This window comes from Haliotis rufescens, unplaced genomic scaffold, assembly GCF_023055435.1.
Source record: "Haliotis rufescens isolate VD_foot unplaced genomic scaffold, xgHalRufe1.0.p SCAF_6, whole genome shotgun sequence".
Classification (NCBI taxonomy): domain Eukaryota; kingdom Metazoa; phylum Mollusca; class Gastropoda; order Lepetellida; family Haliotidae; genus Haliotis; species Haliotis rufescens.
The window spans coordinates 29,278,424-29,303,161 of record NW_025964334.1 but is presented as its reverse complement, the minus strand read 5'-3'; the positions used below and the strand labels follow the sequence as shown (position 1 = coordinate 29,303,161).

General features: G+C 40.1%; 1 protein-coding gene across 1 annotated transcript in view; it reads right to left on the bottom strand.

Annotated features, from left to right (window-relative positions):
• LOC124141048 (N-acetylglucosamine-1-phosphotransferase subunits alpha/beta-like) overlaps positions 1-22,590 on the bottom strand; it is a 32,673-nt gene extending 10,083 nt beyond the window's left edge. Inside the window, exons 1-19 of the mRNA XM_048386019.1 lie at positions 22,395-22,590; positions 21,517-21,602; positions 20,736-20,855; positions 16,714-16,913; positions 15,339-15,406; positions 14,600-14,719; positions 13,867-13,941; positions 12,578-12,649; positions 12,007-12,054; positions 11,362-11,493; positions 10,245-10,415; positions 9,350-9,473; positions 8,293-8,364; positions 6,332-6,387; positions 5,748-5,862; positions 4,573-4,781; positions 2,596-2,753; positions 1,909-2,054; positions 746-1,194 (exon numbers count right to left, since the gene is read on the bottom strand). Of these exons, the coding sequence (XP_048241976.1) occupies positions 746-1,194; positions 1,909-2,054; positions 2,596-2,753; positions 4,573-4,781; positions 5,748-5,862; positions 6,332-6,387; positions 8,293-8,364; positions 9,350-9,473; positions 10,245-10,415; positions 11,362-11,493; positions 12,007-12,054; positions 12,578-12,649; positions 13,867-13,941; positions 14,600-14,719; positions 15,339-15,406; positions 16,714-16,913; positions 20,736-20,855; positions 21,517-21,602; positions 22,395-22,520 (2,547 nt within the window). The 5' untranslated portion in view covers positions 22,521-22,590. The remainder of the gene's footprint in view (positions 1-745; positions 1,195-1,908; positions 2,055-2,595; positions 2,754-4,572; positions 4,782-5,747; positions 5,863-6,331; positions 6,388-8,292; positions 8,365-9,349; positions 9,474-10,244; positions 10,416-11,361; positions 11,494-12,006; positions 12,055-12,577; positions 12,650-13,866; positions 13,942-14,599; positions 14,720-15,338; positions 15,407-16,713; positions 16,914-20,735; positions 20,856-21,516; positions 21,603-22,394) is intronic.
• Between the last annotated feature and the right edge of the window lie 2,148 nt (positions 22,591-24,738).

Below are 24,738 nucleotides of genomic sequence, written 5' to 3'. Positions count from 1 at the left end.
TGATGACATACATTGTTATCACATGGTCGTTATTGGTCTGCTCTTACACCAAGCACGCAGTACAGAGGCCTAGTTTGCCCTGAAATCTCTACAAGGAGACAATCAAGCAGAAGTGGGGTCCAGTTTACCCTGAAATCCTGACAGAGACAAGCATGCAGTACTGGGGACCAGCCTGCCCTGAAATCCCTACAGGGAGACAAGCATGCAGTACTGGGGACCAATCTGGTCTGAAATCTCTACAGGGAGACACACATGCAGTACTGGGGACCAATCTGGTCTGAAATCTCTACAGGGAGACACACATGCAGTACTGGGGACCAATCTGGTCTGAAATCTCTACAGGGAGACACACATGCAGTACTGGGGACCAATCTGGTCTGAAATCTCTACAGGGAGACACACATGCAGTACTGGGGACCAATCTGGTCTGAAATCTCTACATGGAGACACACATGCAGTACTGGGGACCAATCTGGTCTGAAATCTCTACAGGGAGACAAGCATGCAGTACTGGGGACCAATCTGGTCTGAAATCTCTATAGGGAAACACACATGCAGTACTGGGGACCCATCTGGTCTGAAATCCCTACAGGGAGACAAGCATGCAGTACTGGGGACCAGTCTGCCCTGAAATCCCTACAGGTAGTTTTGAGTTATCTGCCCTTGGTGTGTTCTGAAACAATGAATCTGAAACGCAAATTCAAGATGATTACAAGATCAAGCTGTAATAATGCTCTATATCTACCTTCTGCAGTTCACTTAACAGATTCTTCCTCTCCCATGGGAGAACACCAGTCTCCTCGCCAACCTTCACCTTGTCTAGAAAGTCTTCCACAACCTCATTCTTATTTCTACCATAGATCCTATCTGACATTGCTGCCTCATCCTGGGAATATGTTATCAACTCCGATCCTTTCTTCTCCTGTGGCTTGATGCTCATAATCTCCTGGCGCCAGTCCGATGGTATTGCCAGAAGCTTCCTTAAATTCTGGTGTGCCTCTCCATCTGACCCCTGACCTTTCACATTAGAACCTTGCCCTGTGTTATTTAACTCCTGACTATTATTAGAAATGTTCTTTGTGCCATTGAGTGACTGTTTTGTTTCCAGTGGATAGTTAGGATCATCTTTTATTTTCATGTACTTGGCATAGAGAACCTTCCATTTAATTTCAAAACCTTTTTGTGTGAGGTCACCTGAAAACAGTTGAGAACATTATTTTTCAACATAATCAAGTGCTTGAAACAGAAACATCTATTTATTTAAAATCATTCAACACAATTATTAAAAACTTAATGAATCAGCATGCAATGAATTGAATATACATTGTTACTTGTTTAATGCAGCATTCAGCAATATTCCCAACCAGTGGTCGATATTATGAGCAATGATTCACTCCGTCAGGTGCTCGTGGGTTTCACCGAAGTGGTAAACGTCTGAGACCTGCATCACTTCGGGCTTTCCTCCCACATTAAGCTGACACGCTGTGATATAACTGGAATACTGTTAAAAGCGGTGTTAAACCTAACTCACTCACTCACTCACTCCATCAGGGTAAAAAGGCACTCAATCAAGCATGCCACTGGGTCCGACCACCCAGTCTATTCGCCTTACATGGCTGCATGGGAACCAACTCAGAAATTGCATTGGGTAGAAATTATATCAATAATCTTAGTATGTATATAGTTTATATTTTCCTACCTACTTTACACCTTGTGGAAATTAGAAAATATATTTGCAATTTAAAATCTATTTAAGTTACCATATATATCTTTCTGATCTACCAACCTGAATTTTGGGGCTAAAACTCTTTAAACCAATAAACAAAGAGTCTGGCCTCCCTGACTAAGTACCACAACAATAGCAAAGTAGTAAACTATTACTTTATATAAACTCTTTGTTGTCCCTACCTTCTAGCAAGGCCTTGTTCAGTGCCCCCAACTCATGTCTGATGACAGCTGGCACAATCACACTGGTCAGGTTCCGGTCAACACCTGGGGGGATGACTGGTAGACCTGCTCCCACCCCCCGTAACCCTTGCACCGGTCTGGGCTGCCTGGGAGGAAGAAAAATATGAAGGACATCAAGCAGGATAACGACCACTCCAAGACAGAGAGGATGATCTCTAGATAACCAAGTCTCGGAGGGAACATGTGTTGTATGACTTGTATAAACAGCATGGGCACCAACCCTCCAAATACAAGACTAAATGTTTGTTTGTGTGTTTGTTTGCTTGTTTTTTTTTTTTGTTAAACGCTGCACTCAGAAATATATCCAGCAACATGATGACGGCACAGTAGCACTGTAAATGGAATTGTTTGATGCTATTGTACTGCAAGATGACTATGTTCCAAAAACTGCAAGAAATCAACTGTAGTGCTAGGACTTTATCAACTCCCATACTTTAACAAAGACACAATGACCATCTCACCTCCCATACAAGTTAGGGTAATCATTGACAGTAAGGCTGATATGAATGATAACAGTTTACTTAGCATATAAAAGTAGGTTTTGAAAGTTTTGACTCAAGGACTCCTAGATTGCCAGTTATTACACACCAGCCATAAAGTCCCATTTCATGACAAGTCGCAACTCACTGCTCTTCCTCTGGCACTTCCTGTATGACCACCAAATCGTCCTCCTCATCCCAATCTCCATCCACAGCGTCGGTGAGGTTCATGGCCTTCTTCTTTGCCTGCTTCTCATACACGCCCATCAGGGTCTTGTTGGTGTTCACCGTCAGCGTGAAGTTGAACTGAAGACAGACACAGACTCTGTTAAGTTGCCAAGCTGCTATATGCTGCCATTCAACTTTAACTCTCAACAGTATCAAAACAAAAGAAGGGAGCATCAGGTTAAATTATTCCATATAAAGGTTGCTTTTCTATTGATCTGAGAACTAACTCACATAAACTTACAGAGACTTAGGATTGTCTTCACACAACTGTCGTAACTCACACACTTTAACATAGTGAGTGAGTGAGTGAGTGAGTGAGTGAGTTGGGTTTAACGCCGCTTTTAACAGTATTCCAGTTATATCACGGCGTGCCAGCTTAATGTGGGAGGAAAGCCCGTCCGTGATGCAGGTCTAAGACGTTAACCACTTCAGTGAAACCCACGAGCACGGGTATGGTGCTGACAAACCTAGAAACATAATTGGGGTGAACCGGGATTCAAACCCACAATCATAGGTTTCTGGCGTGCCCAAGGGACGCAACTCTGCACAGCGAATCGCGGCGCCTTAGACGACTGGGCCACCAGTGCCCCCACTTTTACATAGACTTACGACAGTCTAAGTGTTAGACTGACGAACTCCATAGTTCACACAGACTTAAGATAGCTGTTTTTTAATCCACTTAAGTGAGTGTGAGCGAAAGAAGTCTAGCAACAGTCAGCTATATATTATTACCCTGGTCACTGGATCAATGGGCACTCAAGAATCATTCTCAGCTCCGTGGGGCGTATACAACCCAGGTATGCCTGTTAGGCACCAGAAGTTTCAACAACCACATTGCCATCTCATCCTTCCGGGTACCCATTCAATGCTGGGGGAACAGAGGCACATTTTGAACAAAGTCACTTGCCCATGGACACACCACATGTGGTACATGTGCGTCAGTGTGGGGCAGGACCTAAGCCCTAGAAACTCTCAGGAGCCAAGCTGCCGAAAAGCAGTCATCCATCCAAGGACTCCCGACTGACGTTGCTTAACTTCACGTGATTTGTGACCTGTGCACTGTGCACAGGACCGTGTGCCACCATATTCCAGCCATATCACGGCATCTGTTATTACTCTACTTCGTGTGGTCATACGCCACTTGTCCCTCTTAGAAGTTTGCCACCAAAGTGGCGCCATACGAGAACAAGCTGTCAGCAAACTAGTTAGCAGGCCAGAGTCTCTTGACTGAGTGAGTGAGTGAGTGAGTATAGTTTTACGCCGCTTTTAGCAATATTCCAGCAATATCACGGCGGGGGACACCAGAATCTCTTGACTGAAAGCATGAACAAAGATCCTGGCCATCAGGGCCGATGACAGCAAAGCCACAGAGCCTGACCCCTCCCCCTTCTCCCGACCAGTTTAGTCGGCTCTCACCACACACACAGGACTAGGGAGTAGGGCTTGGATGATACACCAACTGTGCAATCCGATACATATCACGGTACCTGGCTCACAATCCGATAACGATACATGCATGTGCTCTTATCTGTGGTGCGTACGCCACCTTATTTACAGGCAGGATGGCCAAATACCTGGCACACCGATGATTTACAGTTGGCAGTGTCAAGTATGACGCAATGGATGAAAATATTTATGTTGTCTCCACTAATGTTCACTATTAATCAGTGTTTGGTGTAACGGTTATTAAAGCAAAAAGTTATGGTAAGAATCGCTATTTTATACTTTGTGTGTGACTGTGATTGATACTTGTATGGAGAAGTGAAATATCGTGATCCATTGATGTGTAAGTGTATCGTCCCACTACTACAAGGGAATTACCTTGACCTTGAAACCAAGGGGGTAATCTCTGTTTAAGTATTTCTTACATTATCACTCTTATCATTATCATTCTTACTCTGAATCCTCTATTCGCTCCTTGGTGGCCCTTCAGTTGGAAGTGCAAGGTCGTTTCATTGTGGTCATGCTGCAGAACGATGGTCATGACCTTATACTTGTTGCCCACGGCAACCTGTCTGATGATGCTGCTGTCATTGTAAAATGCCTCTGTTATCATCCCATCTGACATGACTATGTCCGTCAGGTTGAAGAAGCCCACAAACTCTCCTGTCAAGGTGAAATATATTACAGTAAACGATGTTAATAACAAACAAGCTTATAACAAACTGTCAGATATAACAAACTGTTTTCGTTGGTCCTGTCCATTTGCTGTATATAAGCTGTATATATCCTTATAATGAACTACTGTTATAACAAACTAAAATTAGTTGTCCACTTGAGTTTGTTATAACCATAGCTTACTGTATATCAAAACTCTATCAATTTATCAATAGAAGGAAGACATTCCACAAAACACTATTATCAGTGGGTAATCAATTATTATGATGAACATACAATAAATATTCTCTTCCTTCTCATAAAGGAAGAGTGAGAGAGCCCAGCAGAATGTGTGTTCGCTCATGACAAAGAGCGCTGAGTGAGTGAGTGAGTGAGTGAGTGAGTGAGTGAGTGAGTGAGTGAGTGAGTGAGTGAGTGAGTGAGTGAGTGAGTGAGTGAGTGAGTGAAGCCAAATGTCAAGTCAGGTCTTAAATGTTCCATCACTTTGGTGAAACTTCTGACCACCAGCATGGTGCTGACAAACCAAAGATCCTATGATCAGGATGAATCTGGGATCCAAACCTAGGACTTAGCAACTAAAGGGGTCAACTCTGAAGTATGTTCTGAATGTCAGTAAGCAGTAATGAAATGAAATATCTCACAGAAAAAAAAGTGGGTAAATTATCTTAATAAAAAATAATAAGGAGCCCATAGACTCTCTTCATTTTCAGCAGTAAACTAGACTTGCAAACTAATTAGACTTACATGGGATGTATTGGATATATCTATTTCAGGGTCTGTGTGACAGATTATCAGCATGTTTGATTCCAAGGAAAGTTCTATTTGAGAGGCCTGCCCATTCTCAACATCAGAAATGGTTTCTCATTCTTCCTAACACTCCTAACCTATTTTCAAAACAAAAGATCCTGGGAAAATTGAGTGAAATTTATCCACATGTCTAAAACATCCTTGTACCTGGTGGAAGTCGATAGTTAATCTCTGAAAATGACAGAGGGATCTCATACAGCTCTTCGTAGTTCTTGGTTCCGCAATCACCAGCGTCAAACCCACACTTCTTGATGTTGCAGGCCTATAAAACAGCAACACATTGTAGGTCACAGCAAGGGTATATGTGGATTATAACGGAAACCTATTCGCCATGTTTGTTTGATGATACTAATAAAGTTGCACACGTATTTTGCATCTACTTTGGTAATTAAACATTTTATTTACTTATGAAAGTATTTAATTAAAGATGCTGACTGGGGGGGCAAGCCATCCCAAACCCCCTGTTATTTTAGCAAGCGACAAAAATGGCATCTGAAAAACTGTTACAAAGGAATGAACTCGTGCATATCCCTTACCAAAATGGCAGAAGGTGTCTGGTATACTGCATTCTTGCCCACAGCAAGTAACACCAACAATATTAAAAATCCACTGATAACAGTAAAAACATCCTGGCCAAAGCCTCAATCAAAATCATTCAATATTAATTGACTTCTGGTGATCTATTTGTTATCAGAAGACACAAGAGTGAAATTCTCTGTATCTATACTCACAGTATCACAGTACTTGTCAGCTATCCAGTTGTTGGCACATCCAGTATTACAGTATGCTAAAAAATAGACATTTAATAAAAGGTTTACAATAGACAAGAGTAATCCATGAATTTTCATTTTTTTCTTCAATATTAATAAAAAAATTCACGTCACAATTATCAGATGTGCTGCATTTCCTAATGTTGTCAAACTGATCTTTCATCATGTTTACCAATGCTTCATGTATTTTACATGGTTTTGGACAAAATGTGACTTATACTGGACCAACAATTATCCAAGATAGAGCGAGACCACTTATCTATTGCCTGGACACTCTGATCTCAGTGACTGCACACCAAGTTAATGGGGGTGTAAAATGATTTTAATGGGGGTGAAGAGTGGTTTAATGGGGGTGTAGGATGATTCAGTGGGGTGTAGAATGGTTCGATGGGGGTGTAGAATGGTTTAATGTGGGTGTAGCATGGTTGTGTGTGTGATGGGTTTGTGGTACCCACCTATAGCCTGTAGACTTGGATCCCATATTCTCCCTGGTACCCACCTATAGCTTGTAGACTTGGATCCCCATATCCTCCCTGGTACCCACCTATAGCTTGTAGACTTGGATCCTATATACTCCCTTGTACCCACCTATAGCCTGTAGACTTGGATCCCCATATCCTCCCTGGTACCCACCTATAGCCTGTAGACTTGGATCCCCATATCCTCCCTGGTACCCACCTATAGCCTGTAGACTTGGATCCCCATATACTTCCTGGTACCCACCTATAGCCTGTAGACTTGGATCCCCATATCCTCCCTGGTACCCACCTATAGCCTGTAGACTTGGATCCCCATATCCTCCCTGGTACCCACCTATAGCCTGAAGACTTGGATCCCCATATTCTCCCTTGTACCCACCTATAGCCTGTAGACTTGGATCCTATATACTCCCTGGTACCCACCTATAGCCTGTAGACTTGGATCCCCATATTCTCCCTTGTACCCACCTATAGCCATTAGACTTGGATCCCCATATACTCCCTTGTACCCACCTATAGCTTGTAGACTTGGATCCCCATATACTCCCTTGTACCCACCTATAGCTTGTAGACTTGGATCCTATATACTCCCTTGTACCCACCTATAGCTTGTAGACTTGGATCCTATATACTCCCTTGTACCCACCTACAGCTTGTAGACTTGGATCCTATATACTCCCTTGTACCCACCTATAGCTTGTAGACTTGGATCCCCATATACTCCCTTGTACCTACCTATAGCCTGTAGACTTGGATCCTATATACTCCCTTGTACCCACCTATAGCCTGTAGACTTGGATCCCCATAGCCTTCCTGGTACCCACCTATAGCTTGTAGACTTGGATCCTATATACTCCCTTGTACCCACCTATAGCTTGTAGACTTGGATCCCCATATACTCCCTTGTACCTACCTATAGCTTGTAGACTTGGATCCTATATACTCCCTTGTACCCACCTATAGCTTGTAGACTTGGATCCCCATATCCTTCCTGGTACCCACCTATAGCTTGTAGACTTGGATCCTATATACTCCCTTGTACCCACCTATAGCCTGTAGACTTGGATCCTATATACTCCCTTGTACCCACCTATAGCCTGTAGACTTGGATCCTATATACTCCCTTGTACCCACCTATAGCCTGTAGACTTGGATCCTATATACTCCCTTGTACCCACCTATAGCTTGTAGACTTGGATCCTATATACTCCCTTGTACCCACCTATAGCCTGTAGACTTGGATCCTATATACTCCCTTGTACCCACCTATAGCTTGTAGACTTGGATCCTATATACTCCCTTGTACCCACCTATAGCCTGTAGACTTGGATCCTATATACTCCCTTGTACCCACCTATAGCTTGTAGACTTGGATCCTATATACTCCCTGGTACCCACCTATAGCCTGTAGACTTGGGTCCCCATATCCTTCCTGGTACCCACCTATAGCCTGTAGACTTGGGTCCCCATATCCTCCCTGGTACCCAGCTCCAAGCTGTATTCTGCCTGCATCACCTGAAATAACACATTTATTGTAGACAAGTGAGAGTTTTTAATGTCAAACAACTGAAACAAATTCTGTCTGTTTAACATGTCAGCTAACAGGACCGGTTGTGTGCACCTGATAACATGAGCATAAAATGTAGCAGTTTATGTTGAAGGTCATTCGTGACCAACTTGGTTATTCCAAGACAGGCCGAATAGCGACTCGTGCACCTCTTATGGCCATTTTTGCAACCGGGTTCCGTCTTAGCGCAAAGGGGCATACCTCGTTACGTAATGGTTCACATATCTTGCCTCATATATTATATATATTTCAGATGCAATTTAAAGCACATCGGGACATGCGGAACTATACAGTATGATTTAACACATTTAACTGTGCCTTTGGTATATGTTTAGATGCAAGACATATGTAAAATCAAAAATTATTTCTGAAGGATTCTTTGATGAAGAACTTGAAATCATATACGCATTCTCATTGGGCTAAGATAATTGATAGTCTTGATTCTCAGGCACATCATAATGTTCGCCGTACGTTTTGGTTTTTTTCAATTTGTAAAAAAATATATATAAAAAATCCTTAAATATCCAACTTGTTTTCTAGTATTTTACTCATCAAGGAATACATTTATGGAGGGAGGCCGTTTTCCAGGTTGATTGTACACAACTGTTTTATAGATTACACAACTGTTTATTGGTTACATACTAGTTTGTACAACCAAAAAAAAAGACACCGCCCGCCCGCACTATATTTTCAAAACCCATTGCCTGAGAACCAATTCTTTTATTTTTTTAAGCCTTGGTTCGTCATACATAGGGGGACGAGTCTTCTTGCAGGTTACGGAAAGGGACGAGTGGTGACGAATGAGTTGAAGACATGTTGTTGGAACAGAGAACACACATGCAGAAGACAGGGACTCCATATTCTCAGTTTGTGAACTGTCCTCAAAATTGAGTTTGCGCTCTTATGTTTCCAGGTCTAGAGTGTCTAACATACCATCACAGTCTCCTGCGTCCCAGTCACACTCGGAGTTGTTACAAGCCTTGTCACAGTAGCCATCTTTGATCCATGTGGACGGACAGCCCTCGTTACAGTTGGGCACCGGCCACGTCAGATACACCTGTACATTACAATCACATACCCTGTACTTCTGTAGTAAACACAGCCATAGTAACACTCATCACAGTTGTTCTAGAACTTGAATAGAGGTGTTGAAGTCACTTAAGACTTTCTACAATTGTCTGTTGCCAAATGCTCAAGACAGTGCCATTTTTATTAAGGATTTGGGTGCCATATCAAAGCATTGTTTATTGACAAAATTCCTAATATATTTCACTTTAACTACTGGCAGAATTTGGATCAAAATTTAAAATAATTCACCCAAATTGGAATGGTTGGAATCTCCACAGTAAAGTGTAAAGGGAGACTACCCAATCAGCCTTGATAAAGGCCAGTACATTTCTCTGCCACCTGCCATGTCATATTATGAAAAACTTCATGATTTACCGGGTGTAGAAATAATAGAAAATCAGAACAGTCACAGTGAAAGAATCTTATGAACACGAACAACCTCCAAAAGTAGAATCTGAAATATATCTCTTTATTACGCATTTAGTGATGAAATACTGTATTTACCTGATAAAAAATTTACATCTAAGTTGAAACGACACTTCCTGCCAGAACTACCTTCAGTCTACCTCTGTGACACTAAGGTTTTCAGAGAAAGATTGTGGAAAGATCAGTTAGAAATACATGATAAATAAAACCAATGTCCTTTCTTGTGAAAAAAAGGTTTTTCACTTCTGTTTGCAGCCATGAAAACATCACCTTTGTTCGGTGACTTGATGAGAAAAACATGTTATTTGACAGGGAAATCCAATATACTCTGTACCTTCTGTCCGGTAGCATAGGAGAAGAAATCATCAGGCCACACTTCTGATCCGAACATGACATCGTCATTGAGGTAGATGAACTTGTCTGACAGCCCTGGGATACGGTGAAGGTGGCTCTCAATGGCCGGGGAACTGTAGGTTGGCAAGTGGCTCTTGTTGGGGAAAATCTCCTGCAATGAAAATAGAAATATTCAGCCACACCAGGCAGTCAAGGGGCCAAGTATTGTAATTGCAGATGAGGCCTTTACCTCCATTTTCTTCTGCCAACCTTTTGACCTGGTACCCATTAGAGTTAAAGGCTTGATTTATTACAGGGAGAGAAATATACCTGTTTCAAGTGTGTCACAGAGCACTGATTATGATCTTTTAAGAGTGCCCTTTGCAATTTAAGTGTGCCAATCAGAAGACTACTTTTGATCCATGTTCACAACTGCTGAATGTCATGTCAACATGAGCTCGATAACAAGTGGTTGTTATCCAGAAGTTTGCCACTTACCTTTTCATTGATAACATCTGTAAATTTTCTGAATCCCCAGGTTAATTTCATTAATCATATTGTGCCTTAAGCATGTCTGTATATTCAACTCAAATGTTTGCAAAGATTACTTATGCTAGAGATCATTTATCACTGGCTTCGTATATAATACACCTGAAGTCCGGATAACATGCGTACTGGAGCAAAATATGCAAAAACAAATCACCATAACTCACTTGACTATCAGTCAGGTGAGCTAAAAAGGAGAGAGTTCTTTCTCTGAGACATCACTGTAATATTCTCAGGTTGTCGTATCAGCTGAGAACTGCATAACGAATGCTGGGTTTGGTTAATCACTGTTTACTGATATACTAAGAGACATCTGTACAGGCTGACGGCTTACTGGGACTCACGCCGCGCATGCGTATAGATGTCAATGCTGATAGTCTAGTAGATGCTAGTATCCTGACGGATAGTTATGGATCATATATTATTATAGGTATAATAACTTGGGAGTTAAATATGCAAAAACAAATCACCATAACTCACTTGACTATCAGTCAGGTGAGCTAAAAGGAGAAAGTTCTTTCTCTGAGACTTCACCATCCATGAATTTGACTTTCTGGGACAGAGCGTGTTACCTCATGAGTGACGATGGTGACTCGGGAACTCTCCAGGTCCAGCCAGTAGGGCAGCTGACCGTTGGTCACGATGTAGATGTGGCGCACCCAGGGAGCGAACTTCTCTACTGACCGGAGGGAGTACCGCAGCTCCTGAAACACAGACACAGTTGGTATTACCTCTGTCCCTGCATACCAAATGCTACTTTTGTTTCTCATGGCAACCTGTAAATAATTGTGTCTGTACCAGATAATCATGTGAATGAAACAACCAACAACACACACCCTCATGGTACGTTGAAATACATCAACCAAGTCACTCATCCATTAAGTTGCCTTATACAACAAGCATAGGTTGCTAGGTACAATGCTAACTTGGAATCTACACTGTTATACTCAATGGAACATATCCTTTACTTTATATGCTGCAACAAATGTATTCTACTTCACTGGTGGATTGAGAGATGGGGTGCAGGGGGTGCAGGGGGTGCAGGGGGTGCACAGCCCCACTTTTTTCAGACACTGTATATGTTAACTTCGCCATCGGCCAAATCACTTTGCGACTTAGGTATTATGTGAACCCCTTTTTTCAAAATCTGCCATTTCTCGAGGATGAGCCTTCCACCTCTCTCCATCCATGACCACATTACCGTGTCCTACTCTTACCTCATTGTCCTCAAAGCGACTGGCAGCAATATCTTCATCTCGAGAAAACTGCAAATAATGGGAATTAAATTGAAACAAATACCAATGATGCTTATAACAAACTGATGTAACATGGTGATCATCCCATTGGTTTTACCTTCTTGAAATGTGGAATGGGAGTGCATGCCTTGGAAAGTTCTACAGCTATAGTATGGCAATCATTCGTGATTATCCTGTGTATAATATATGTGCCTTTAGAAATCGGACTCAGATTGAAACCATGGTTGAGAATGAGTGAGTGAGTTTGATTTTCTGCCGCTTTTAGCAATATTCCAGCAATATCATGGTGGGGGACACCAGTAATGGGCTTCACACATTGTACCCATGTGGGGAATTGAACCCGGGTCTTCGGCATGACGAGCGAACACTTTAACCACTAGGCTACCCCACCGCCCCTGGTTGAGAATCAGGCCAGGGCATTTATCATAATAGGATCAAGATACAATACACTGTGTAATCAAGGATGGATGGAGTGCTGTGGGGAATCGAATCTGTACCGGAGTCCTCCCCCTCGTATGCTTCCTGTACTTACATCGCGAAGATCCCACACTAGTTTGGCAGCATGCAGGATCGGTTCCTTGCCTTCCAGGGTGAAGTTCTTTATCTACAGGAGACAATGATATAACAGAATGATTCAACATAGCGAAAGAATGATTCAACGAGGTAAAAGAATGATTCAACACATTGAAAGAATGATTCAACAAAGTGAAAGAATGATTCAACTCATTGAAATAATTATTCAATACAGTGAAAGATTTATTTGAAACATTGAAATAATTATTCAATACAGTGAAAGAATGACTCAACACAGTGAAAGAATGATTCAACAAGGTAAAAGAATGATTCAACACATTCAAAGAATGATTCAATACAGTGAAAGAATGTAAGTAAGGATAAGATTTATGGATGAACAACTACTTTATTACAATTAAGAGCAACGTTTCGGTGTAGGTTCTTACACCCTTATCAATTTTTTAAGTAAGTGATATCCATAGTAAGGTAGAATGCCAGGTAGGAGGCAATGTTTATACAGTACAGTAGATATCAGATGTAGTTGTACTGGAGTGGAGAAGCCTGTTATGGTTGGTTGGTTGGTTTGTTGTTTTACGCTGCACTCAGCAATATTCCAGCCATATGACGGCGGTCTGTAAATAATCGAGTCTGGACCAGACAATCCAGTGATTAATGTCATGAGCATCGATCCACGCCATTGGGATCGATGACATGCATCAACCAAGTCAGCTAGCCTGACCACCCGATCCCGTTAGTCGCCTTTTACGACAAGCATAGTGACCTTTTACGGCAATCATGGGTTGCTGTAGACCTATTCTACCCCGGAATCTTCACGGGTCTGAAGCCTGTTATGTACACAAAAGGGTAGTAAAGACAATTATCGGCAAAGTCAGTAACATACACAAAAGGGTGAAGCCAGTAATATAAACAACAGGATAATGATTGATTGGGGTCTTTGATGAGTTGATGGTACACTGGGGGTAAGTAATAGCCTTGATCAACCGTGACCAAGGCTATTACATACCCCACCTCACTGATACAATGTTTTGACTGCACATACATGTCTATGTCAAATCCTATTTCTTAGGACAGGAAAATAAAACATATTTACACAATCATCAGCTATATCATTACCAGTCCGTGCTAAAAACACTTGAGACTATTAATCCGAACTTGGCTCATAACATAATTTCCAGTAGAATTTCTCGTATTAGCTGAGCTTACTAGACCAACCAGAATTTTACGAGACTCTGGCTTTGGACTAGTGGCTAAAATCGCAGGCTGCATCACAGATGATGAGCTACTCACATTCACAAGACTGTCAAAGTCCTCTTTCTTTGGTACATGCAGCACAGCAATTCCTTTGTCTGAATACAAATCAATCTGAAATGAAAAAACAACCCCTGATCAACTAAAAATTAACTTTCATTTTGTGTGAGTATGAATTTTCACAGAGAGGGCTTAACTGTATAACGTCAAAGCTTGCGATGACATTCATACAATGGAAAAGCTGTATATTTAAACATTACTAAGAAATGAACAATCTGACTTCCTGAGCATATCAAAGACAGGAGACATTCACTATAACTGGCAATTTTACATTGTTCAAATGCTTAAATAAAAACCTGATAAAACTGCAGCAGGGCCGGGAGACATCCTGCAGATGACATCCCTACTATGTCACCTTGCTGGGTTAACCTGTTTGGTAATATTGACAAGGCACATGATCTCAGATCAAATGGTCCATGCCTCGACACCTATCATCATGATCATAGGTTCAGATATTTTATGGCTGCAACATTAGCATATTCGCTGCGACTTTCTGATGAATAGTTTATAGAACAGGAATTGTGTTGTACAGTAAACTACGTTTATAACCAACACGCTTAAAATGTACTGAAGGATATAATGAATTGTTTTTGGGTCCCATCCCTTTGCTGTCTATATGCTTATAACAAACTATGCAAACGAACAAAAATTAGAGGCCCCTTTGAGTTTGTTCCAAACGTAGTTTACTGTAGTTTGAGCACCAGTGACTTGCCTTGTGGACCGGGTTCGGCAGCTTGGCGGTGAGCTCCTCCTGCGTGTACTGGTGCGGGAACCCTGACATGAGGATGGTGTCTTTCAGCTGTATCCCCCTCGGGACAGAGGGGTCCGACGTCTGCAGAGATGGAGATGGAGAATGAGTGTGACAGTTCTATTCTACAAAGATTGTACTGCTGTCATAAGCTATAGTTTGTCTGTGGGAATCATCCTTGTGATCCTATATATAATATTTCCATACTATTATGATAAATACCCTGGCCCCGTTCGTCACAACAGCTTAGCTTAGGAAATTGTGTCACCATCTCTGCCTTGTCCCTAACTTAGCATAGATTTTCTCTGAATTTCAACAGGACCCTTTTGAAAGAGAGTTCCACATAAATCTAAATTAAAAATTGTGGCCTTGTACAAGTAGGCCCTTATATAAACTACTCCTATTCTTTCAGATTACTGAAGTTCATCTGTCATGTAATATGAAAGAATGGTGTTATTTAACTTCTTTTGAGTAGTATATATATATATAATTAATCAAATTAATAGACTGTCATGGATGAGGTGGGTAGGGTCCTTACACTACAAGAGGTCCCCAGTTGTATGTGAGATGAAACGCAATAAGACATGATGAGCATTGGGGATCTCAATGCCTGCTTCACACAAGAAAAAACTCAAAACAAGGTATGGTGGTGAAGATTGACTGCTTATAATATGGGTCCTCCGACAGTGGCCAAGTTACTCACATAGAAACCTTTAGACACGGTGATATTCATCCCATATATCACAAGGCTCAAGTCAACAACAGGATTCACTGCAAAAAAAAATAAAATAAAGATTATAGTTTATTTTATATTCCAAAGTCTTAATGAGTTATAATAAAAACCATAAATGCGAATGGTTGGCATTCTATTTTTTATATTTATTTATCTAAAAAGCGGGTTCCATGCATGTGTACATTAATCAACGGATGTGATCATATGACAGGTGAATGGTTCGAAGGACTACCATACTTGCTGTAATAAGTGCCCTGGGTGCTTAGAAAATTGAGTGAGTGAGTGAGTGAGTGAGTGAGTGAGTGAGTGAGTGAGTATGGTTTTACGTCGCTTTTAGCAATATTCCAGCAATATCACGACGGGGGTCACCAGAAATGGGCTTCACACCTTGTACCCATGTCGGGAATCGAACCCGGGTCTTTGGCGTGACTAGCGAACGCTTTAACCACTGTGCTACCCGACCGCCCCTTAGAAAATTGATAAAGGAGGGGCATTTATTAAAGTCATACACAACAAGTTAAATTTGTTGTCAGAGATTGAATGGTAGTGGACAAACATAGTTAAACTATTGATGAAACTGAAACATTTTCCTAGGTAGTTACTAGGCATTATTATTATAGGTATTATATACCCCTTCTGCACATCTGCTTTTTGTGAACAGATCTGAAGTACACACAAGAAAAACACGGACTGTCATGTCATGTCTCAGTAGTGGCGCTTATTGCACATATGAAAAGATGTTCATGTCTCCGTTATGTCTGTATAATAAGAGTAATCAGAGCATAGGAACAATAACAAACTGTCACACACAAGTTGAAGGCTTTACATATATGATGGGAAGAAAGCAGGTAAGGGAAAATCAGCATGAAATATGCCCAGCTGGAGATTTGGAACATCTGCTTATAGCTCCTGTTTAGTAAACATCTGCAACTGTCCCACTACAAAGTATGGATTGGCCCCTTGCAAACAAATATTGATCAAAAGGTAGGCAAAATAAAGAAAATAAAAATACTGGATGACAAAGTTTGGATGAGTTTTCTTGATGACAAGTTACCATGGTTATAGATATAATCCAAATGTCATGGTTGCACATAGTTGGTTGAATGAATGAATGAATGAATGAATGAATGAATGAATGAATGAATGAATGAATGAATGAATGAATGAATGAATGAATGAATGAATGAATGAATGAATGAATGATAAGGATATCTTTCCATGATACACAAAAATTATGCTCATAATTTGTCAAGTCTATACTGAAATGTATCTGACATATCTGATTATCCCTATCAAACGTTGCCTGGTATATTTTTCCCTAATACTGGGTCCCAGCTCAACATACCATGTGTTTCATTGCCGAATGTCACAACTGTGATATTGAGCTTGTCCTCTCCCTCAGACTGAAGGTCAAACAACGAGGTCGCATCTGAGAATGCTGGGTAGAGTTCCACCAGCTGGGTCAGGGTCAAGGCCATTGGTATCATAGGATTAAGGATGGCCATAGCAGCTGGGATGCAGTTGCTGAATGAACATTTCTCCTCCCTGAAAACATAGATGGTAACATGAGTACACACACAATTCCCTGAAAATGTTTTGTGGTTTATTATTTGACAAAACTTCAATAATTCAGTATCTATATTATTCTGTGTAAATCAATGTAGGAAAAGCATGCTCTACTGACTTCCTCGCCATGTAAATGGCTGTCATTGACTAGAAACTGAAAAATATTGTGACATGTCTATATGTATATATTAACTATTGATTCCATCAGGAGCATTGCAGACTGTTTTTTTCTCTCTTTAAATCTTTACAAAATTTTCAACTACAAGGTTGATCTAATACCATCGTTACCAAAATTAAAAATAATGTAATAAAAGTTACAGTGGTCTACACATGACATAAGTTCAGAAAAAATTCAGGTGTAATATTCATATTTGTATCAATTTTCTCATTTTGGTAAGAATTCAAAATCTGGAGACACTTTGTATCGACATCACGATATACTGAGTGTCAATGCAAGCCCTGGACCCAGATTTTATCATTGTCTCAACCACAATCAAATAATGACTGAAGTACATTCAGCAGTTAAAACTTCAGTCTATACCCTTGTATCTCCATACAAACATTAGCTCCCAACATTGCGTTCAGAAAGGTCTGCAGCTTGTTGACATAATGTTCTCGGAAAATACTTTCTTAGATTGATACTAACAGGGCAATATATTCCCTGGGCAAGTTGACATGTTATATCACACTGATAACTGTTGAAGATTAGTCCTTTAAGTAGGATCAACAGTAGAATTCAGCTGCTGGAACACTTAGACACTAAGATGCAAGATGGGGTTAACTATGATGGGTTATGGAACTGTTCAAGGCTAGTTTCATGCAGTACACAGTTCAAATCTGGATTTGGCTTGGAGCCTCATCTGTTGTTGCTTCTTCAGCATGAGTGAGTGAGTGAGTGAGTGAGTGAGTGAGTGGGTGGGTGAGTGAGTGAGTGAGTGAGTGAGTGAGTGAGAGAGAGAAACAATCATTGAACAAACATCAGGAATCGAACCCACCGATGGGTCAATGCGTTTACTACTTGGTACATTTGTTGGGCTGGTATGAGTCCAAATGTACTACAAGGAATCCTGACCCCAAATTACCTGACTCTACCTGGGTCCCTGCTGTAGGTCTCCAGAGTTGTCCAATTGTCAATTGTTTTACTGGAGCCATGGCAAACACTATTCAGATACAAGTATAACACGACCTGATCATGCACACATTGAAGTTGATTGAAGCTTTATCTTTACTCAAACAAATAAAAGTCAGAAGGAATATGTGTAAAGTCAGAAAGAAATATGAACATTAGTGACTTGTAGTCTAACCCAGGAGTTGTATTGTTATTGTCATTAAACAGTATATCACTTGACGTAACCATGGGTCTGGGTAGTGCTGTGGGTTCCGTGGGTCCTGTTCAGGACTCACGATTCTGGCTTGTCTAAGGGACGTAACTCTGCAGAGCAAATTGTGGGACATTAGATGACTGGGCCACCTATTTCACTGGACTGTACATGTGAACACAAACGAGTAACTTGTACTCACATACACAGCAGTGTACACCTACATGAGACTTGACATTGATTACAATGATGCAAATAATTGAACACAAATTTGATGAAACCGATAATATTCACAGATGATATTGCATAGATTGTCATCTCCAAGCTGCTTAAACACCAACCCGAACACGGAAACATTCAACAACACACTGAAAGCATCCTTATATTGCGAGGAGCATTGGAGAACAAAATCTTCTGTTACATCTCAATCCACCACCATGGCTAAGGCTAAAAAAAATAATAGTCTTGGTTTTCAGGCACCGCCCATATCATCATCAAGTTTTCTGCATATTTCGTTTTATTTACACAATAAAAAAAAACAACCTTAAATATTCCAAGTCCAATGGTAGTCAAAAACTGTATTGAAGTATTTAACTCATCAAGGAATACATTTATGTAGGGTGACCCTTTCCCAGGTAGATTGTACGCAACTGTGTATTTTGTTTTATACTAGTTTCAACAAGCAAAAAGAACAACAACGCCAGCCTGCACTATTTTTTCAAAAGTCTTTGTCTGAGAACCAATTCTTTTATTTTTTTAAGCCTAAAAGGTGATTTTTAAAAACATATATTTAAACTTTGTTAGAAGCCGTTGATTATTAACATAATAACATGATAACAATAAACATGATGAATAATATAGTGATACAAAAACATACATCTACTGTCTGTTTGAGCATGTGAATATATAATACTGATTTTACACAACATTAAAGTATTTGCACAACAATCATAAGTTTATTATGTTTATCATTGTTTATTCAAGACATATCACATAAACCTGCAAGATTGTCAGAGACTGTATGGGAAAGGATATGTATCCTGTGATCATTGTCTTCACATTAAACATCACCATATACTGTCCACTTGCCACATTTATACTTCTGGTAGCCATTTTAAAGGGTCAAGAAAATTCTAAAAATCTAAAGAGAGGACAAGTCTATGGATGTACAGGAGTAGCCTTTGTCATTGTTGTTTGTTTGTTGTTTAACGCTGCACTAAACAATATTGCAGCCATATGACGGCAGTCTGTAAGTAATCAAGTCTGGACCAGACAATCCAGTAATTGACATCATGAGCATCCATCCATGTAATTGGGATACGATGACATGCATCAACTAAGTCAGTGAGTCTGACCACCCGATCCCTTTAGCATGTTTAGTCGCCTTTTACGACAAGCATAGTCTCCTTTTACGGCAAGCATGGGTTGCTGAAGACCTATTCTACCCCGGATCTTCAGTAATCTTAGTCATAAAAGCTTAGGACTCTGAATGTAACTATTTGTATATCTTCCCAGACAGTCATCTTGGTAATCGATGCAGACATTGTGTCCACCTGATCCCCATTTGGTACTTGGGGTCTATACTGTCTTACAGACACGATGAAGAAGGGAGTCCTTGTGTTTAAACTGTCTTGTTGAATGCACAGGAAGAAACAATTGACATGATACATACAGAATATAAGTGAATGTTTTACTTACCATTTTCTAAATGTTCTGCATATGAAATAAGTGACTTTCATTTCAATGCTTTTCATATATGATGCTATTTGAAACAGTCTGTCAAATAGATGACAGTAGCCTGTATAAAGTGCAGTGAAACTTCAATAATTGGGATGGTACTGTTCCAAATGAAATCATCACAATTAACAAATTTCCAGATTAAAGAAACATGGTTGCCGGGTTACTTTGCTTTCAATACAACCTTCCCAACAAGATCATCCAGAAGGTGAGCTTTCAAACAAGCAATTATGGAATATCCGTCCCGAGTAAAAGGGTTCATTCACAAGAACAGGTATTCCATCAGTCTGGGTTTTTAATAGCTTATTCTCTATAATAAGACAGATAATGAAGTACAACTATGAAATGTCAACCTTGCAGAGAAATTTGCCTGGTCAACCTATTGTTTATTTTATGACGTCTTGAACAATGGATGACATCTCATCATATTGTTCTCAACAACTGTGACATCATATTGCTTGAATTGACAAATCAGTATTACCATGATTACAGGGAACACTTGATGCAATTGAGTGCAAGAGTGTTCTCATTTTTGAAAATATATATTCATATCATATTTTGATATATATGCATTAAATTTCTGAGTTGGCTGTGTATCACTGTCTGTCAATGATCCTGTTGATCCTGTTTATCCAAAATAAATAAAGCACTGCAATATATTATTACATCAATGTTAGTGATATACAGGTAACAATGTTTCCAACTAAATTTGAATCCATTATGGTGCCCTGGAAGGAGTTCCCACCTGGTTATGTTTAGCTCTCTCTCCATGTCCCTCTTAACTCTGCGCAGCTCCACCACCAGACTTTCATCTGTGCCATTGACCCATGTATACACAACGTCAATGGGCACTGGTAGACATAGCCTAGAAAAACAAAATTTGTCTGCAATTTCAGAAATGTAAAGGTTAAACATGTTAAAAGCGCTGAAGTAAAACTGAATGAGTGGGTTTTTAGTTATATCACAGATTCTATGCTCGAAATTCTGAAGGGTTAGGAGGAAGGGCCAAAGAGATTGATGAAACCAATGAGTATTGCTAGTATTTGAGCTGACAAACCAAGGATCATAGTCAGCAAAAGTCTGGTATTCAAACTCACTATCATTGAATCCTGATGCAGCTAGGGACACAGAACAATTTCCAGCACCTACGATGACTGGGCTACTGTTGTGTTCTGATATGAAAGGATCGCGTATTTGAGGAGAAATCCCAAAAATATATATTTACTGTTTTCATAGACCTCACAAGAGGTCTTTTAACCTGTACATGTATAAGTATAACCTAACGCCGTCATCTAGCTGCAATCCAGATGTGTGTCTGAGTGATAACATCCTATTATAATTCATCATTGTTTCATTGGCTAGCTATTTAAGTACCGGGTAAATGTTTCTAAATCTTTTGTCATTTTCACCCTTAAAATTCTGGGTTTGTAATAATTAGATTTCGAAAGATAAATATCACCTAAAGTTTGTTTATGTGCTAAGTAAGTTACACATGATGCACATGCTGAAGACATTGGTTGGCTCACCTCTGTCTGAAGGACCTTCCAGCAACATTGTCACTGAAGGAGTTGAAAACAGCTGCGTACTTCTCCCTGCTCCAGTCAACCACAGCCTGTGAAATATTGTTGATGTTATCATGGTTAGAAGATGTACAAGAGACAACTATGAAATCACTTAACCAGTCAGAAGGGATGGAAATGTAGTATATATGAAGTGTGACACAGTTTGACTATTTCCCATTAAGATAAATAGAAATTAAAGCATATGGATACATGTACAAATATATATTATGGACACACATATTACTTTAAATTAATTAAATCTGCTCTGATTCTATCATATACTTAGCTGGTTGGTCATCAGCCGCTCTGAATAATTTCATGTTCCACAGTTTGAATTAAGGAAAGAAAAGTAAACCCATTGTCATAGGCCTGTAATATAACCACTAGAATTGTTAAGTTGATAGGGTATATGACATTTTTCCATACACGTCTTGAAAATGTTTAATTCATTCTACAGTAAAAGCAGATTGAATACTCCTGAAAGTTAAACTTGAAAAGTGGAATTTCTTGATGCTTAGCAACAAAGTCAATGATAGTCCATGTTTATACCCGTTATGGTATGTAGCAATTGTAGAAAGGGCATAAACATGGCCTATGGTATTGTCAATGTATATTGCTTAAGGTCAATTACAGACAGTCTAGTAGTAGCTAGCCTGCTTGTAAACATAAGAAATAATCTGCAAGACATGAACCATGATACATTTTCCGAAGACAGCACTGAAAAGAATTTTCTACATTTGATACAAAACACCAATCTCTATTGTGTCGACATGTAACACATGACCATCTAGAAGTCTACTCGTTGTGAGCGCATTTATCCACTTATGTTTTTATGAGTTTACCTCCCCGAAATGAAACGCAGATATTCCAAGAGCAAATACGCCGAAAATCACTAGAATGAGGCCGTATTTGTGAGATAGGACATCATAAATCTTCTTCTGAACGACTTTACGGAATGACGAATCCATCTTAGTGAAAAAAACATAGCTAAACAATGGACAACATCTCAAAGCGTTGTTCTCTTCATGGGCGCTGCCATCTTGGATCAGAGTGCATTGTGGTATAGGGCACGTGGCAATGTTTATGTTTCGGGGGGCGTGGCATGGTCACATGTGGTGCACAAATTCCAGGTGTTGCAAATATTGATTTAATCCGGTTTAAACCATTACATACTTCTTTGTTTTGAAGAAGAATAACATCACAAATGTCCCATCTCATGTATTCTTTCACTATAGGGGATCCGTGTGATAGTTCAATTTAGCAAAAGCGATCGTATAAAACTGATATTCAAATTACCATGGGCGAATTGGCGATAAAGTCAGTTAAACCATTTTCGTCCGTCTATTGACAGAAAATAATATGATCTATATCAGTTAGGTACGGAAGCGCCTAGCTGGGATTTGGTAAGGCAGTGAGTTCCGGGTCAACGGCTTGCTCGATATTAATAGAGGCTCGGGCGTCTTATAGAGGAAATACGGTATGTGTATATCACTGACATTTTGAAGATGTTTGTCAGGCGAGATGGACTGTATTGCTAAAAAAATGTTTTGGTTTCTTTCTTTATTAACCATATTGAAGAAAACAAATCAGATTAAGTATTGAACAGTAACCCTATTTGTGTTGTCCTCTCTTGAAGTTTGGGCCTCTTGCAGACATCTCAATATCCTAAAAGATACTACAGAGACAATGTGCTGGCTGGATGATACCAGTCACACCACTTGCATCTGTGATTCAACAATCAGTACGTATAGTCTAAAGCTACACAAAGCTTTAGCGACGGATAAATGATTCAAACATGGCTGATGTTGTGACTTGGGGTGGGGGGTGGGTGGGGGGTGGGGGGTAGTAGTCAAGTGATTTGAGTAGTTTGGTGCAAAGTCATGCCACGAAACGCAAGGGAGAACGTGAAAATTTAACTAAACCTGAATGTGGCTTATGTCTTAGTTTTAGTTATTCTTGCGAATGTTTGTTTGTTTCTTTCTTTAAGTTCTAAAATTCAGTGAAACAAAACATAAAACATAAAATATGATCCCCTTCCTTGGAAAATTGGATTCTGTCTTAAACACCACAGTGAGTGAGTAAGGTTTTACGCCGCTTTTAGCAATATTCCAGCAATATCGGGGGGACACCAGAAATGGGCTTCGCATATTATATCCATGTCGGGAATCGAACCCGGGTCTTCGGCGTGACGAGCGAACGCTTTAACCACTATTCTAACCGACCGCCCCTCTTAAACACTACAGTAACATCAATACCATCTTCCCGAGGCAAGAGAGTTAACTGACACTCTTGCCTCGGGAAGATGCATCAATACGTGGAAGGGCTTCTTTCTTACCGTAATGTAATGAAAATATATAAAAATATGAAAACATAAAAAAGTCTAAGGTCTGAACTTTGTGGTTTGTTGTCCGTGGTGGAACCTTAAAAATCATAACCGTGATCCTTACACAATGCCAATAGACGAATTGTGCAATATTATCAAATATATGTGCTAAGTTCATACAGTTGTGACTCAGACTAAGGCAATGCGTGTTTAGAATAAGTATAATGATCGAATATATTTATATTTGGTAGGTATCATATGAGAGGCTACATGCAGGAGGCCTTTGTGGCCTCTCCACACTAGAGAAACGCAATCATTCTGATCATTGTTGACAGTTTTATCCATCCCAACATTCCCTGTTCTTTCCATGTATCCCCATATTTTGTTTCGCAAAACCATATATACTAATTCTCTCCCTGGAAGCAACACCACGTCAACATCCATAGGGATCAACTCTCGATTATTTGTCGTATTGAGACGAGCCAAATTAATTAACAGAATATGAAGAAAAATGTTATCCCTCCCAGAATTTTACTTTAGTTATCTATATACAATTAACTTGATAACCTGTTATTTCCAAATATGTATAAATCAATAAACTGCTGGGCGGTCGGGTAGCCGAGTGGTTAAAGCGTTCGCTCGTCACGCCGAAGACCCGGGTTCGATTCAAGACATGGGTACAATGTGTGTAGCCCATTTCTGGTGTCCCCCGCCGTGATATTGCTTGAATATTGCTAAAAGCGGCGTAAAACCATACTCAATCACAATCACTATATACTGCTAGTAAAACTTATAAAAAGTTTTTTTTATTTGTGGTTTACGCCGCACTCAGCAATATTCCAACTATATGACGGCGTTCTGTA